Source organism: Protopterus annectens, chromosome 14.part0 (genome assembly GCF_019279795.1).
Source record: "Protopterus annectens isolate FY-2018-M chromosome 14.part0, PAN1.0, whole genome shotgun sequence".
NCBI lineage: Eukaryota > Metazoa > Chordata > Ceratodontiformes > Protopteridae > Protopterus > Protopterus annectens.
This window is the reverse complement of record NC_056748.1, coordinates 229222928-229241012: the sequence shown is the minus strand read 5'-3', so window position 1 is coordinate 229241012 and position 18085 is coordinate 229222928. Positions and strand designations below refer to the sequence as shown.

The 18085-nt window shown below is 44.1% G+C and overlaps 1 protein-coding gene across 1 annotated transcript in view; it reads right to left on the bottom strand.

Moving 5' to 3' along the window:
* CFAP43 (cilia and flagella associated protein 43) overlaps positions 1-18085 on the bottom strand; it is a 3581735-nt gene that overhangs the window by 3440515 nt on the left and 123135 nt on the right. Inside the window, exon 2 of the mRNA XM_044055952.1 lies at positions 18023-18085. This exon is cut by the window's right edge and continues 191 nt beyond it. Within this exon, the coding sequence (XP_043911887.1) occupies positions 18023-18085 (63 nt within the window). The remainder of the gene's footprint in view (positions 1-18022) is intronic.

The following is an 18085-nucleotide window of genomic DNA, read 5'->3' as shown; positions in this document are numbered from 1 at the left end:
AAAGCCCAAAAAGAGGGACAGATTTTAAATATTGCTTGCATAATAGGGTTTGTGTTAGCATACATTTTCTGAAGGATTTGAAGTCTAAAACTCAAATGCATGTCATTATTTAGTGACTTAAATCCTCAGATCATCCCAGTGATTTGATAGAAAACCGCAAATGTTATTAGGAATAGACCAAATATATGAGGTGAAAATCTGGACATGCTGTGAAAATCTGGAAGTTGAGGGGTATGAAGGGAGCTTGCAGTAATTGCACCTGGTCATTTCCAAAAGAATGGAGAAATAGGGTTGCCAGGGCCACAGTGGTCTTGGGGATTTCTTATGAATCATCAGAAGTACCCTAGATATTAGTGGAAAAGGTAGAAGAGCACGCAGGAACATTCCTGCTGAAGGAAAATAAAATTCAGCTGTCTTCTAGGCCTTCTTGCATGAAGTCCTGGGACAGAATCTTTACAGTTGGTTGTTCAGAGAGGATGTAAAAAGGTCTACTTGAGCAACTCCCCACAGAGAGCTCAGACTCCCGATCTAGTTTCCACTCATGATGGTCTGCCCTGGACCTGCTCAGCCGGTCTGCCACACAGTTTTGCTCTAATAGAATGTAGGGTGCCTGTAGAGTGAGACTGAGTTACAAATCTATACCCCAAGCTAACATGGATAGTCTGCAAAGGGGGTACAACCTGGTTTCCCTCTGCTTCCTGATGTACCCCATGACTGTGGTACTGTCTAACTACCTGAAGATGTCCAGGGGACCAATGATGATTCAGAGAGTTGAGTGCCTTGATCAGGGCAAGCATCCCCTTGATATTTATATTGCATCTCCCTTTGTTGTACACCACACACACTGCACTTTATATCACTGCTAAAACAGCTCCCCCAAGGAAACTCCAAGGTATCTGTGATCACTGAACACTTTGGAGCAGGGAGTGAGGGAGAAGAGGAGACTTTCATTTGACGGTATCTGTTGTCTCCAGTAAATGATTTCTCTTCTGACAAACCCAAGCACTGGGATTTGAAAATGTAAAGGGTGCTGGTGCAGGGATCAAACAGATTTCAGATACCATTGTATCTTTCTCATGGGGAGTCTTGGCAGAGATATCACGACAATAATAGATTGCACGAGACTCAAAATCCTGAGGTATTTCCTGTCAGTGACTAAAGTCAAAGAGAAAAACCTTAGAAACAGATAAAATTAAAGGACCTTCTTTTTTTTCCCGTGAAAGAAAAGCTCTTTGGAGTGAGGTGTCTAGTTGACATTCCAGGAACGCAATCCTGTGCGAATGAGTCAAGAAAGACTTTTGACTGTTCTCTTGGAATCCCAGCTTGTGTAAGAGATCTCTCACCCAAGAGATTCCAGACGCTTTGAAAATCACTCTGCAAAGATAAGCAAGTTGTCTTAATATGGAAACGCTTGTCATGTTCTGTGATTCACCAGGAAATTGTATAGGCCATTTGAATTCTGCTGATTGGCTTATGACATTTTAAAAGTAGTATATAAAGTTATATGCATGTCAGTTAATGGTAGGATCTGATGAAGGAAATTGTTTTCTGAAACTGCTTATCCTGTTACTAATAAAAAGAAGTTATGTACTTACCATAATGTTCCATGTTTGTAGTCCATCTCACCTACATTCTTGCTGGATGGGTTCAGAGCCTATATTCGGCTTTGACTCGGCCGATACTAAAACTCGAGAGCTTTTACTGACTCGAAGCTAGCCCCCTATCCTATGGTGCCTCACGGCAATTCCCCAGATCTAGTTTGCAAGAAAGTAATAAGTACCTATCAGGTAAGAAATATCAGAGCTGCATATATACAAACAAAGGATTTTGAAATATAATCCATGCCAGGTGGACAACAAAAATGAGAACCAGGTCAGACAGCACCAGTATAGTCCACCAAATCCCCCAGAAACAGGAAGGGGATTGGAGGGAGGGACGCAAGAATGTAGGCGAGATGGACTACAAACAAGGAACATTATGGTAAGTACATAACTTCTTTATGTTATGTAGTCCTATCTCACCGTAATTCTTGCTGGAAGGAACAGTGTCCCTAGCACCTATATCCTGGGTGGCTCAAGCGAAGCGACTCTTCAGCACAGTGGACCCAAAGGAAGATCTGTCCCAGGAGACCAAATCCAATTTGTAATGAGTGACAAAAGTATGTGGTCTTGCACAAGTAGCTGCTGCACAAATAGTATCAATTGGGAGCCTTGATCTAAAGGCACATGAAGTAGATACAGCTCTAGTAGAATGACCTTTGACTTTGATGGGTAACTGTTTGCCAGCTGATTGATAAGCAAATGAAATGCAATCCGAAAGCCATTTTGAAAGAGTAACCTTAGAAACAGGCAAGCCCTTCTTGTTAGAAAAGGAAACAAATAATTGATCTGATTTTCTGAATTCTTTAGTCCTGTGTAAATAAAATCTGAGAATTCTGAGAACATCTAACTGGTGTAGTCTATACTCAGATTTATTACAGTGGTTTGGAAAAAACACAGTTAGTTCAATAGCAGTATTCAGATTATGCTCTGAGCATACCTTGGGAAGAAAGGAAGGGTTCGTCCTGAGTGAGAGTCTATCCTTGTGAAAAATAATGTAAAGAGGTCGAATAGTAAGAGCTTGCAGTTCTGAGACTCTCCTAGCAGATGTTATGGCTACTAAGAATAGTGTTTTCCATGACAACAATTTTAGGTCTGATGAAGAGGATGGCTCAAAGGGTGCAGACATCAAAGATGAGAGGACTAAGTTCAAGTCCCAGGGCTCTAATGGCTGTTTGATTGGAGGTCTGAGAAGAAGAACTCCTTTTAAGAAGGTGCTGCATGATTGGATTTCCCATGAAGCCAAAATGAAAATTGGAAATGGCAGCTAACTGAACTCTAACTGTAGCGGCTGCCACTCCTTCATGAAAAACTGACGCTAGGAAGGATAAGATAGATTCTAGAAGAGCCATATATGGATCTAAACCCCGGTTCGTAGCCCAAATCAAAAACCTTTTCCATTTGCTGGAGCATAGTTTCTGAGTGGAAGGTTTATGGGATGAAATTAGAATGTGTTTGACAGAAGGGGACAGGGGAATACACCTGGCTATTCGTGTAACTGGAGCAGCCATGCTGTCAATTTGAGGGTGTGGATGGTGGGGTGGAACTGTCCCGATTGATGAATCAGATCATCTGGAGATGGGTCCAGAATCCATGGTTCCTCCAAAAGGTATGGCCACAGGAAGGGAAAGCAAACTTGTCGAGGCCAGTAAGGAGCAATGAGGATCAAGGAATTCCTCAACTGTCTTGCTTTCTGTACTACCTTTGGAATGAGGGGAAAAGGTGCAAAGGCATAAAGAAGTCCCAGGGGCCAATCGTGGACTAAAGCATCCCTGGGTGACATCCCCAGATGGGGGGATGAGGGCAAAATAGCTGCTGCATTTGGTGTTCAGGTGAGTGGTGAATAGGTCGCAGCAGGGTGGGCCCCATCTGCGAAAGATCTCTTTTGCAACTTTTGGATTCAGGGACCAGTCTTGAGGCATCAGAATTGCTCAGCTGAGTTTGTCTGCTATCACGTTGGAATTCCCTGGGATGTGCATTGCTATCAGGAAGCGATGAGTATCCATCACCCATTTCCAAACTCTTAAGGCATTTCTGCAAAGCGAGTAAGATTTGGTTCCCCCTTGCTTGTTTATGTACCACATGACAGACATGTCTGACTGTATCGCAAGTGTCCCGGTGGGAAGGGAGCTGTGAAGTGCTTGCAACACATACAGCACCACTCTCATCTACAGAACATTGATGTGCAAGTGGTTCTTGTGGTTCTGTCAAGTACCTTGGACTGTCATTCCCAGATAATGCCCCCCCCTATCTGGGAAGCGTCTGTGGTCAAAACTGCTTTCTCTTGGGGTGGAACAAGTGGACGACCTAGGAGAAGTTGTTCTGTGTGCAACCACCATGTCAGATCCTTTTTGCAGGTGTTTGTTATAAAAATTTGGTGAGACAATGGAAGGTCTTGCATCGACCATTGGGCAAATAAAGTACAGTTTTGTACCTACCATAAATGTAGATGCAGTCCTTACATATGGGTAGTCTCGGTCTGTCGGTCGGCCCCCTCAAAGTATTATAGCTGACGTGTCGTCAAGCGCTAAACTGATCAGGACGGGCAGGGGTACAAAAGCGCATGACCGACGCCATTTCCTCAGTCTTTTCTTGCCCCAGATGTCAGAAGGCCCTAACAAGACAGGCCAAAGCCAAAACCAGCAAAACCCCCAACCAATTCGCACTAACCATATTTACAATATGTACAACACAAACCACACCACCACCTTCAACAACAGAGGGGAACATCTACATTTATGGTAGGTACAAAACTGTACTATGTTCTTCATCTCACATTGCTGCAGTCCTATAAAGCATTAGGAGCTGCCAACATGCCTTGTAAAATTAAAGTGGAAGGTGGTAATGCTTAGAGAAAGTATGCACTGAACTCCAAGTAGCTGCTTCCAAAATATCTTTAGTAGCCACCGAAGTGGCAGTAGCCCTAGTGGAATGAGGCCTAATCCCAGCTGGAATCTCCTTACCATGATGGGAATAACAGAAAGCAATACAAAACCAATCCACTTAGAAATAGTTTGTTTTGAAACAGGTTGGCCCTGAGAACCCAAAGCAAAAGAAACAAACAACTGCTGAGACTGCCTGAACCCTTTAGTTCTGCTCAAATAATACCCTTTATTTGTAGGCAAATGAATAGTTTGGTTTAAAGCCACACTAGAAACCACTTTAGGCATAAAAGAAGGGTTAGTACTTAAAGACACCCTATCCTTGTGGAAAATTAAGAAAGGCTCAACTGCCATAAGGGCCTGTAATTCAGAAACCCTTAGAGGTAATGGCCATCAAAAAAGCAGTCTTCCAAGATAAATATTTCAACTCTGCCGATGCTGCAGGCTCAAAAGGTTGTAGAGTGAGTTTCTCCAACACAAAATTGAGATCCCAAGCAGGAGTCTTATATTCTTTGCCCCTCTAAGGAATTGCTTAAACAAAGGCTGAGAAAATAATGGTGGGTCACAGTCATAGTGAGCAGAGATTGCTGCAGCATGAACCTTTATAGAGGAGAAGGACAAACCTTTGTCCAATAACTCAGTAAGGTATTGAAGCGCCACACTTAAATTAGGTTTAGAAACATCAAAGTCCTTTGCTGTACTCCAAAATAAAAATCTCCTCCATTTAAACTTTCCTTGTACTAGGCCTTCTGGCCTCCAAAATAACATTCAAAACTTGTTGTGGAAGCTGAGACCTGTCAGATGTAGAGAATGAAGTTTGACATTGAGTAAATGACCGTTCTCCTGAGACAGCAGGTGAGGAATCAAGGCAAAGGCCATGGAGGCTCCTGTACCAGACTTCTCAGTAATGGGTACCAGTGCTGTCGAGGCCAATCTGGAGCTATTAAAATCATGTTTGGCTTGTCCTGTCTGACCTTCAGCAGTACCTTTGGGAGGAGAGGCAGAGGTGGAAAGGCATACACGTGAAGATTGCTCCAATTGAATGAGAGAGCATCCACTTTCCAAGCTGAGGGATGAAACCTTTTGTGCAAAACTTTGGCAGCTGGTAATTTAGTGGAGAAGCGAACAGATCTATGTCTGGAGTTCCCCATAACACTGTCAACCTCTGGAATACATGAGGATCCAATTTCCACTCGTGGGGATCCATAATTTGTCTGCTCAACACATCTGCTAAGGAATTCAGAAACCTTGCCTGAAGATTTAGCTGTAAACTGAGAGCAGTCTCCCACAAAATCATTGCTTGTCTGCATAGAGTGCTTGTTGATGTACCACATGACAGTTGTGTTGTCTGTTTGAATCAACACCTGCCCTGTTGAAAGCCATCAATGCAAATTGGACTGCTAACATCTCCTTCAAGTTGATATGTAGATGTTGAAGTCTAGCAGGCCACGTGTCTTGTATCCATTTTCCATTTAGATGAGCTCCCCAAGCTTTGTCTGAGGCATCTGTCGTTCAGAGAGTCCCTTGTTTAGGTGACATTCCTGAGCCCACCACAAAAATTCCTTTTGAATGCAAGGTATTATTTGAATGACAGTGTCCAAATCTTGGCAGTGCTGTGTCCATACATTCTTGAGATACCATTGTAGCTTCCTCATATGCAGTTTGGCATTGGGAAGTACCAGAATACAAGATGCCATGAACCCCAAGGCTTGAAGGACTGTCCTTGCAGTCAACCTGGACTGATGAGACAACTGGTGGAAGTAAAGAGAAAGATTGGCCATCTGGGATGCTGTATTCAGTCTCACACCCAGAAAGCACATGTCCTGAGAGGGTACTAGACTGGACTTTATTTCGTTCACAGAATACCCCAGGCATCTTAACACTGCCATCACATACTGTAAATGATGAAGAAGTTCGTCCTTTTCTTGGGCCAGTATCAGGCAATCGTCCAAATAAGGATAGATCTGTATTCCTCTTAGCCTGAAGAAAGCTACCACTGGAGCCAGAACAGTAGATAAGCCAAAGGGCAATGCAGAGAACTGATAATGTGAAGTCCCAGTCCGAAAACGCAGATACTTCCTGCAACTGGGCCTGATAGGAACATGAAGGTAAGCCTCTTTGAGATCCAGAGTCACCATCCAGTGATCTTTGCCCAGCAGAGGTAAAAGCTGTTGTAACGTTAACATTTTGAACTTGGGAATGTCCAGATATGTGTTGAGGATGGATAAATCCAAAATTGGTCTCCACTCCTTTCTTTGGTACTAGAAACAGGCGAGAATAAAATCCTAGGCCCACTTCTGGCAGAGGAACCGTTGTATGGCCCCTATTTGAAGTAGTAGAGAAATTTGTTAGCCTCTAGTCTTTGCTGAGGAGGAAAGGAGGCAAGGTATGGAAATAAAACTTGTAACCCTGGTGTATGATATCCAATACCCATTTGTCTTGGGTAATCAACATCCAATTTTCCTTGAAGAGTGCTAACCTTCCTCCCAAAGGTGCTGCCAGGCAAGAAGGATCTGGCAGCTGAAAAGTAGGTCATTGGGCCTGTTAAGATTGTGCAGGTGAACTCCTGTTCTAGGCCTGAAAGAACAGCCTGCATAGACTTAGCCTTGTCTTCCATTTTCTTCAAGACTGATTCCACAGGTGAACCAAACAACACATCAGACTGCAAAGGAGCATCCAAAATCCTTGTCTTAACATGGTCAGATAAATTCTGATCAAGAACTGAGCCAGTGGCAGCCACCCTAGACGAGGCCTGCACAGCATCAAAACCACACTGTAATGAATGCTTACCCACTTGTTCAGAGACATGCACCAAATCTTGCAACTCTTTACACTCAATGCCTTCCGCCAGAGCATCCACCTTAGACTTCAATTGAGAAAGAAGAAAGTTTTGATATTTCAACATATGAAACTGGCAATTCAAAGCCCTCATAGCTAAGGTAGAAGATGTATAGACCTTCTTTCCCCATCTATCCAAAGCTCTGGCTTCTTTATCTAGAGGAACCGGATTTTTTTACAACAGAGGCCTTGACACCCTTAGGTCCCTTAGGACCCTTATAAAGATATTTATGAGCCTCAGGCACCCTGTAATACCTATCCGGTTTAACAGGAGCAGGAGGCAGAGAATCATCTGCAAACACATCTTCCACAACATCCAGAACAGGGGTATAGCCAAGGGCCTATGCTGGGTAACAGCAAAACTCCCTAAGCCTTTTCCTAGAATCAGAGAAGTCCTGACCTTCCCACTTAAAATGTTCCCTCATAGAATGAAGTGTCTCTGAAAAGAAAAATCCTCTGGAGGAGAAGCAGAAGGAGTGGAATCATCTGCATCAGAATCAGAATAAGGAGAATACTCCTGCAAGTCTTCAGCTGAAGACTCTGAAATATCCAAGCCTGCTCAAACTAATCAGAGTAATTAAATCTTCTGCCATTTTAGGCATGTGCTTCTTAGGCACAGACCCTGCTGAACTAGGAGTGACACCAACAGAAGCTGAAACTGGCCTGCCTCTGGGAGAAGCCTTGGAAACAGAAGGAGAAGGCCTAACCACCCTAGGAAGGTTCAGCCTGACCTGCCTCCTGAGAGACCACCTCCTGCAAAATCAAAGTCTCCATCTTGCCTGGGTTTAACTGTTTTGTCTTTGCGCCCAAAGACCAGCCTAGCACAATCCAACCTTCAGGCCCCAAACAAGGAATACACAAAGAATGATAATCATCTGTTTCCCACAAGAAATACAGTTATTCACTTTTTCTGACATCCGTAAAACACTGAGGCAAGAAAACAGAACACCCTGACATCCTGATGTCAGTTTGGACTACCCATATGTAAGGACTGCAGCAATGTGAGATGAAGAACATCAGCTACTGGGCAAATAACAGCCACTGAAGTATCCTCATGTGTAGACGAGCAAGAAGAACTAATAGGATGGAGGAAGTCATTGTCCCTAGGACTTGAAGGACTACTCTGGCCTGAACTTTTTGTTTGTTTAGCAAGGATATGACCTGACTGCATAGAGACTCTACTCTTTCTGGTGTTAGTCTTGCTGACATGGTGGTTGTGTCTATTTCTGATCCTAAGTATACAATGTGCTGCAAAGGAGATAAGACTGACTTTTTTAGGTTGACAGTGATGCCTAGACTGGCGCACAAGGATAGAGTCTCGTCCCTGGTTCTGATGAATTGATGCTTGGTGGTAGTAGTGAGGAGCCAGTTGTCTAGGTACAAAAACACCTGGAATCCTTGACGTCATAGATGAGCCATTACCACTGCCATGCATTTGGTGAACACTCTGGGGGCTGTAGTGAGACCAAAGGGCAGTGTTCTGAACTGAAAATGACTGGCTCCCAGCCAGAAGCGTAAGTGTCTCCTGAAGCGCCTCTCCATTTTGATGTGGTAGTACACGTCCTGGAGATCGATTGAGCACATCTAATTGTCTTTCCCGATAAAGGGACATATCGACTGCAGGGTGACCATTCAGAACTTCGATTTCTTTACATACTTGTTGAGCCTGCTGAGATCTAGGATTGATCTCCAGTCTCCTGTCTTTTTTGGAACTAAAAAGAATTGAGAGTAAGTTCCAGATAATATTTGCTCTGCGGGGACTTTTTGGATGACTCTTTTTTGCAGCAACGAGGTGACCTCTGATGTTGCATGGTCTAGTTGGATGGGTGGTACGTCTGGTAGAGACCAGGTTGTTGCGGGTTTGGAAACAAATGGGATCAGGTAACCTCTGAATATTATGGTGTGTACCCAACGATCTTGAGAGATGGTTAGCCAGGCACTTGGGTACAGCGATAGACGACCCCCGACTGCCTTCAGAGATGGACAGTCGGGCAACCCCTCAGGGGCGACAGAAGGGACGATCAGAGAAAGTTTCTCTGTCTCCCTGATGCTGCAGACCTCCTCTGCCACGAGGGCGGCGTCTTCCATTATATCTTCCCCCTCTGTCCCTAATGGAGGGTTGACCTTGTGCCTGAGGGAAACCTTTTTGGGATTTACGGAACCACATTTTCCCTCCTGAATTACCCTTGGGATAGGGTCTAGACAGGAGGGAGAAACGGACTCCGACAGCAGATAAGGTTTTCCCTTCCTGCTCACACCTAGTCAAAGTCTCTTTCACTTGGGGTCCAAAAAGAGATGAACCATGAAAGGGGACATTAGAGAAGGAAGAGTTGAAGGACTCCATGAAATTACAAAGACGCATCCAAGAATGTCTCCTGAGGGATATTCCTGCTGCAGCTGCTTACTCGCTCCATCTGCCACGTACAATATCAGCCTCATGGAGGAGTTAGCTATGGAAGTAAGGGTGGAGAGCTGTGCAGAAACCTTATCCATGGAACCCAGAGCTACTGAACACGGGAAGGTGTCTCCTAACTCTTTCAGGAGATCCCTCTGAAGACGAGTAAAATGAGTAAGGTAATTCAGCGATCTTATTGCAAATGCCGCTGAAGAAAAAACATTCTTCCCGTACCTATCCATCATCCTGGACTCGTTCTTAGGAGGATGGATATTAGAAAATGTCTCGGATAACTCCTTCTTGGTGGCCACTGCTACCACCATAGCATCAACGGGAACTCCCTTATTGAGAAAAGTCTTGTCCTCAAGTGCTGTCATGAACTTATTTGGCCTCCTCGGGACGTGCTCCACTGAGTCTGGGGAAGTCCAGGCTTTCTGCGATATGACCCCCAAGAGTTGGTCATAAGGCGGTGTCACCCAGGAGGTGGAAGGTCAGGAACCAAAGGCCTCAATATACACTGATTCATCCTCAGTAGGGTTAGAGGTCTTCCAATCACCCCTCTGTTTAAGGATTTCTAGGATGTCAGAAAAGGAGACATCCTCAGAGGGGGATCTAGGGGACCCTTCAGATTCCTCTAAATCAGTGTCTGACGTGACAGACTCAGGTGAGTCAACATGTTTCCTCTTACACAGCCTCTTCTGAGGGAGCTCTCCAGTGGGATAATCTGGGGAGATCTCGGAAGAGGGGGCACCTCCAATGGGGCCTACTTGGGCCTCTGGCTCCATATGCTGTGGGGGTGACAGGGGGGAAGAGGTTGCTGCCTGCTGCTGGTGGGACACAGGTTCCAATGGTATGGCTTTGGCAAAGGATAAAGCCTTCTCTATAGCTTCAAAAGCCTTTCCCCCTCACTCTGATGACCTCCGCTCCAAGGGGATGGATGTTTGACTCCTAGCAAGGGGGAACGGCTCAAAAGCAGAAGTGGGAGCAGAGCAGAGTCAAGCCAAGGCTCAGAGAGGGTCGGTTCCAATGAGAAACCAGGGTGACTATCCCCTCGGAGCTGACTCGAGAGCACCGGCTTCCAGATCCCTCGGCTCCAGACTGAGCCATTGAGGATAGAGTAATTGGCTCCGAGGAAGCAGGTTGAATCCCCGGAGCCGAAGGGTCCAAGACAGAAGACCCTGAAGTAATAGGCTCCGAGAGCGAAGCAGTCGGAAGAGGAACAGTGGCCAGTAAGGGGGTCGGCTCCAAAACATTTGAGTCTGGTGGGGCCAATTTTCTTGCCAGAGCTGGATCTGAAAGCAACCTCCACCACCCACTCAATGTCCTCATCTGATAGAGTCCTGGAGGATCTGGTGGAGACAGAAGTAGATGATCTCCTCTCCACAATAGGAGATCTCAGGGTGGGAAACATAACCTCAATTTCCGGTAAAATTTTTGGGACCGAAGGTTGCCTCGGCACCGAGGAGACCAATAGCACCAAAACTGATGAAGCTGAATTGGAGCCTGAACTTCTTGGCTCCGATGCTTTTGTCTTTTTACTCGGCTCTGAAGCTGGAGCCAAGATTTTCTCTTAGAAGATTTTGGAGCTGCCTGATCAAGTTCCAGCTGTTCCTGGAAGGAACTGGTCATGAGACCCCTATCAATGGGTTTCTCTTTCTTTCGTTTAAAACTCTGGTGCTAAACGCATGGCAAAAAGTGCAGGGTTCCTGCAAATGGGCTTCACCAAGGCAGTACCACACAACTGGTATGACTGTCTGTGAGAGACATTTTTTGCGCACATCTATCACACTTCTTAAACCCCCGAAGGGCGATGATCCTTATGCTCCCTATCCTTATCTTTAGACATTCCGACTACAAGGAAAGAGTAGCTAGATAAACAACAAGAAATACAACACTAAATAGTAACTACAGACAAAAAAGAAGTGTGGAAGAAAGAAGAATATAACTTTTTTTTTTTTTATATAAACACACACACACACACACACACACACACACACACACACACACACACACACACACACACACACACACACACAGAGGAAAGGCCCTATAACTTAAATTGGCACTACGGCCCTCTAACTTAAACGGGTACACTCCTATGGGGAAGAACAGGGTCAGAAACTCTCAAAAAACAGTCACACAAGAGGCAAAACATATATATCTTATATAAGGGATAGAAAAGTTAGGAAAAAAGACTAAATTTAGCAAATAAAGTTTTACTTAGCCAACGAGCCAGTAAGACCACCTCAAAGCTTTTGCGGCAAACGAGATCTGGGGAATTGCCGTGAGGCACCATGGGATAGGGGCTAGCCTCGAGCCAGTAAAAGCTCTCGAGCTTTAGTATCGGCCGAGTCAGAGCTGAATATTGGCTCCGAACCCATCCAGCAAGAATTACGGTGAGATAGGACTACATAACATATTATTTTATGCTTTCTGTCGTGGTGACCCTGCTGCTGCTGTTTGGATATTTTTTACATTTTCTACAGAAGGGTCTTTGGTTCCTGCAGTGCTGTGTTTTGCTGTTATAAAGGTACTCTGAAGTCAGATCAGGCACATATCCCTTTATTAGTTGAGGGTTGCAAACAAGACCTTCAAGTTTGGACTCTCAAGAAAAACATCAGCAGTCTATTTGGCTCGATTTTAAGTTGCAAACATAAAAAACAGTGCTGGCAGTTATGTCAAGTTCTGTGCTGCACTATATTGTACATTACTGACCCACTATCCTGAAAAAAATATTTCAAAACCGCAACTAAATGTTGCATACACTGTCACTGCAGTCATCAGTTTTTTTAAGTAAAAACACCATTTAATCAGAGTGGATATTCTCCTATTTTCTGTTTTTTACAGACTAAAATATAAACAATGTAGACCTACTGGTAGTCAGAAAGCCAAGGAAAAAAAGCTAATTGTTCTTCATTAAAAATGAATCTCCAAATTCATGCACAGCAACAGGTTCCATAACATTAAGTCAGCTGACATATACTGTACTTACTATAAAAGCACTGCAGGATACCAAGCACTGGGTATTAGAAGTTATGTACTCACCTTAACTTGGCATCTGTGTTGTCCATTTTCATTCTTCCTCAGTAGCTCAAATTTGACTCTGCCACCTTTTCAAGACTTAGAACCTAGTCTCGAGCTCCTTCCTCGATCTGTAATGCTCTAGACCATCCTCAACCTCTTAGACTGAATTTGCTGCCTTGCTGCTTACTGAATTATGGTGACAGGACAGCCATAAGAGAAATCTGAGGCTCAAACCAAGAACATGAAGGTTCCATTATCATCCAAATATTCTTCTAGGAGTGACAAGGCTGGGGGATGGCTGGTAGGGAAGGTGAAGAAGAATGAAAATGGACAACACAGATGCCAAGTTATGGTGAGTACATAACTTCTAAATCTGTTGTCCCTTTCATCCTTCCTGACTGATAGGTCAGAGTCCCCAGTTACATAATTCTCAGGAGGCCCTCAAAGAAGGACATGCCGGAGCACTGTCAAACCAAACAAAGCTCTGCTTCTGTAGACAATGTCCAATTTGTAATGTGTGACAAAGGTATGAGACTTTGACCAAGTGACTGCAGCACAGATACCATCCACAGAAACGGTACATGAGGTAGCCATAGATGTAGTAAAATGAGATATAGGTGGGCGAGGCAATTCCAGACAATTTTTAGTATAAATCAGCAAAATACAGTCAGTAATCCTTTTGGCCAGGGTAATTTCAGAAACTAGCTGACCCTAGAGGTTAGGAGAAAAAGATACAAAGAGCTGGTCAGACTTTCTGTATTGTTTCATTCTGTGAAGATAAAGATGTAGCTGCTGATACACATCAAGAAGGTGTAACATGTATTTACCCTTATTAGAAAAATTCGGGAAGAAAACTGGCAATTGCATGGACCGATTAATGTTAGTCTTTGTAACCACTTTAGGCATAAAGTAAAGATTGGTTCAGAAGTGGAAGAACACACTATCTATATGGAAAATGATGTAAGGTGGCTAGGAAGACAAGGCCTGGAGTTCTGAAATTCGTTTTGCTGATGTAATAGTTACCAAAAAATAATTTTCCAAGAAAGAAATTAATTTCATATTGTAACTGCTTGCCAGTTCGAAACATTTCTGGATCAGTCCCTGAAGAATAACAGTGAGATCCTAGGGAGGAGAGGGACATTTTATGGGAGGTCTAAGCAGAAAGATTCCTTTCATAAAAGCTCTGCATAATCTGGAATTTGACAAAGAAAGTGATTTGTTTCCAGAATGAAAATTGTAGATAGCTGCTAACTGAAGTTTTATAATAGAAAAACTCACCACTTCCATAAAAAGGATAGTTAGGAAAAGAAGGATGGTTGAAGTAGGAGCTGAAAAGGGATCAATGTTCTCTTTGATAGCCCATACAGAAAATCTCTTCCATTTGCTTTATATACTTTCTTAGTGGACGCTTTCTGGGAACCAAATATTATGTCATGGGCAGGGGAAGCGAGCCTGGACCATCGTACCATCACTAGAAGTGGTGAAACCATACAGTTGGCTTGAGGGTGTGGAGACTGGGATGTAGGATCTCTGACAGGCAAGACAGGAGATCTGAACTGGGCTCACCATGAAGGAGATTTCAGGTGAGACCAGAGAAAGGAGAACCATACCTGATGAGGCCAGAAGGGGGCAATAAGGATAACAGAACTCTTCAACCTGCTGGCTTTCTGTAGAAATTTTGGGATCAATGGCAGAGGTGTATAGGCATACAGGTGGCCAAGGGGCCAATCATGAACCAGAGCATCCCTCGGGGATACCCCCAGAGGGGGGGATCAAAGTGAAGTACCTGCTGTATTTATTGTTTAGGGGAGAAGCAAAAGGTCACAGTAAGATTGGCCCCAATATCTGAAGATCAGATTTTCAACTGTATGATTGAGCGACCATTCATGAGGAATTAGAATGGACTTGTTGAGTCTGTCTGGCAGAGCGTTGGATTTTTCCGGTATATGCACTGCAATTAGAAAGTGGTCTGAAGATATTGCCCATTCCTAGACCCTCATGGCCTCTCTGCACAAGGGGTAAGATCGGGTTCTTCCTTGTTTGTTGATGTACCAGACTACTGACATGTTGTTGATGTGTATAACAATAGTCCCTAGGAGGAGAACTTCCTGAAAGGTTTGCAACATTAGAAGAACTGCTCTCATCTCTAGGACACTAATATGCGACTTGGTGTCTGGAGAAGACTACGTGCCTTGGACCATCTTTCCCTTGAAATGCCACCCCCCACCCCAGTTGGGAAGGATCTGTGGTCGCTCTGGCTATGGGAAGAGGAGAAAAGAACGGCCTGCCTAGAAACAGGTTCTCCTATGGGATCCACCAGCGAGGATGACATTTGCAAACTGGAGTGAGTTTTACAGGAACAGATAGAGGTTGGTAAAGAATAGACCACTGAATAGCCAAAGTCCACTGAAGGATTTGCATGAAAAACCTTACAAGAGGGACTACAATGATGGCAGCTGACAAAGAACCAAGAGCTTGTAAGATCAGTTTTGCTGGTGGGGACAGAAGAGACAGCAAGTCCCACACCTGATTTCTTAGTGATGTCATGCGATGAGGAGGCAATGATGCTACTTGACCTGTAGTATTCAGAAGAGTACCTAGGAATTCCAAATTTCGTTCAGGAGACAGATCTGATTTGGTCAGGTTTACAGTAATACCCAGGGAGCTGGAGATTTGAAATAGGTAATCCCTGGTTTGTAGATGTTGATTCCTGGTTGGAGCAGTGAGAAGTCAGCCATCCAGATATGGAAACACCTGGAATCCTTTGAGTCTCAGGTGAGATGTCACTGCTGCCATGCATTTGGTAAACACCCTGGAGGCTGTAATGAGTCCAAAGGGCACACCTATGAACTGGTAGTGATTGGATCCCAGCGGAAAGCGTAGAGGTCTTCTGGAGCATCGTCTATTTTGATGTGATAGTATGTGTCCAAAAGATCTACAGAGCACATCCAATCATTCTTGCACAGAAGTGGCAGAATGGACTAAACCATCACCATTTGGAACTTCGACTTCTTTATGTACAGATTCAGATTGCTTAGATCCAGAATGGATCTCAGGTCCCCGGTTTTCTTTGGCACTAAAGAAGAGGTAGTAAGTTCCAAATCCTCTTCATTCAGTTGTGACCTCCTGGATGAATATTTTCTGTAACAGCTTTTGAATTTCCAGCACTGCGTACTCCCTCTGACTGGGTGGAACTTCAGGGAGTTTCTTGCTTGCTACTGGAGGTGGAATGGAAAAGGGGATGTAATAATCTCTGGATATTATGCTTGGCACCTAGGCATTGTTTGTTAGACTGGTCCAGGTGTCCAAGTGCAATGAAAAACGACTCCCAACTGCCTCCTTGCTCAATGCAAAAGTGGCTGAGGTGTAGATGCACTTAACAGATATGTCCATCGCTCTGGACTCCTGGTTTGGAAGATGAACAGAGGAGTTCTGCTTGGCTAGCTCCTTTTTGGTGGCTTATGCCAAAACAATGGCATCAACGGGAACACCTTTGCTCCAATGGGTTCTGTCTGCAGGGAGAACTAGAAACTTGTCCAGGCATTTGGGGATTGGTTCAACAGTGTCTGGTTCCTTCCAAGCCCAGTGGGAAACTAGGTCAATGAGTCAGTCCACTGGGAGGGGTCACCCAATATATATTTGCGCTCACCACAAAAGCTTCCAGGAACACTGACTCTTCAAAAGGAGGAGTCTGGGAAGACCAGCCATCCTTCTGTGTAAGGATTTCCAGGCTGTTGCTGAATGAGAAGTCTTCCGGTGGCAATCTAGGTGATCTTTCTCCCTCAACAAAGTCAGTGTCTTTGCTGAGGGACTCCATTAGGGAGTCTATGTGCCTCCTTTTGCACATCTTCTTCCAGTGAATCTTGTCTGTGGGATGTTCAGAAGAGGTGTTAGAAGAAAGGGGAACTTCCCCAGGGGGAAAAACATGGAGGCTTCCCAGGGTAGGATGACCTGGGACAGGAGTGATAGGTTCAATGCTCAGACCCAATGAAGGACAGAGGGAAGGATCCCAGATGTAATAAGACAGATCTCTATGCAAAGACAAAGCCCTTTCTACAATCTGGAAAGTCAACGGCCCCGGGGACCCCCCAATCTCTCTCAGAGCCAAGACAGCCGAGTAAGAGAGGGTGGGGCCAACTCCAGATCCATTGCCTCCAGATGGAATTGGACAGAAGCTGTAGAGAGCTGAGGCACCAAGAGGAAGGGATAGATCCAACAGCATTGGAGCCAAACCCAACCCACCCCGACTATGCTGCCTCCCGAGACCTGCTGCATGGACCTCTTCCTGGACTCATCCAAGCCAAACAACTTAGAGGGTTTTGTGTCCCAGGGGAAGAGGAAGAAGAGGCAGACTGCAAACCTTTTAAGTTCAACTTGTTTTATTGATCAGAAATGGTCCAGGGATTAAAGGTGGTACAGATTTCACAGGCCAACCTTAAATGCTCCGGGTCTAGGCAACAGACGCACTTGTTGTTGGCGTTGATGTTAGGGATCTTGTGCCTATAAGAAGTGCATCTTTTGAAACCCAAAGGTTTTTCAGACATAATGAAGTTCAAACACACACAGAGCTATCAGCGGGAACACAGTCTGAAGTATACCATATAGAAAACACTATTTAACTTTAATGGATAGAGATAAATTCTTAACTATACTGTTTATTTATTTTTGTAAGGAAATGAGACAGAAGAAGTTTAAAGCACTTAAGAGAGAAGTAAGAGATGTAGTAATCACCCTAACACCAGTGAAAACTATGAAAGAGTCAATGAAATTCAAGGGAGGAAGATATAAAGCCACAGAATACACAAAGTGTAATTGTAAAGCCTTCACTAGGGGTTTACAATAACAATTTTACCACATACAATGAAAAAACAAACCATCTCATGGTAGAGACCAGGGATCTGCATCTTAGCTGGAAGGTGGCAAACGAGATTGGGGGATGGTCTAGAGCATTATGGGTAGTGGAAGGAGCTCAAGGCTAGGTTCTAAGTGTTGAAAAGGCAGCAGAGTCAGATCAGAGTGTCACTTCCATTACCCATCAGTGAGGAAGAATGAAAAGGATATAAACATTAAAGTATAACAACACAAGGCAGAAGACCCAACTTCTGATCATTGACAATATACCACTATGTATTATAAGCCAAAAATCATATCTGATTTTGGCAATATGGTTTATAGCTGCTATCTTCCACCTGTAATAACATAATTTCAAAGGAAACAAGAAAGTTTCATGGAAGCTGATACTCTAAATCTTCCATGCTTTGTACATTAGTAAGCTTTTCAAATACCTTTGAGCTCTGCTCTTCTAATTAACTCTGGGAAAGTGTACACAAAGATGGATGGCTTTAATC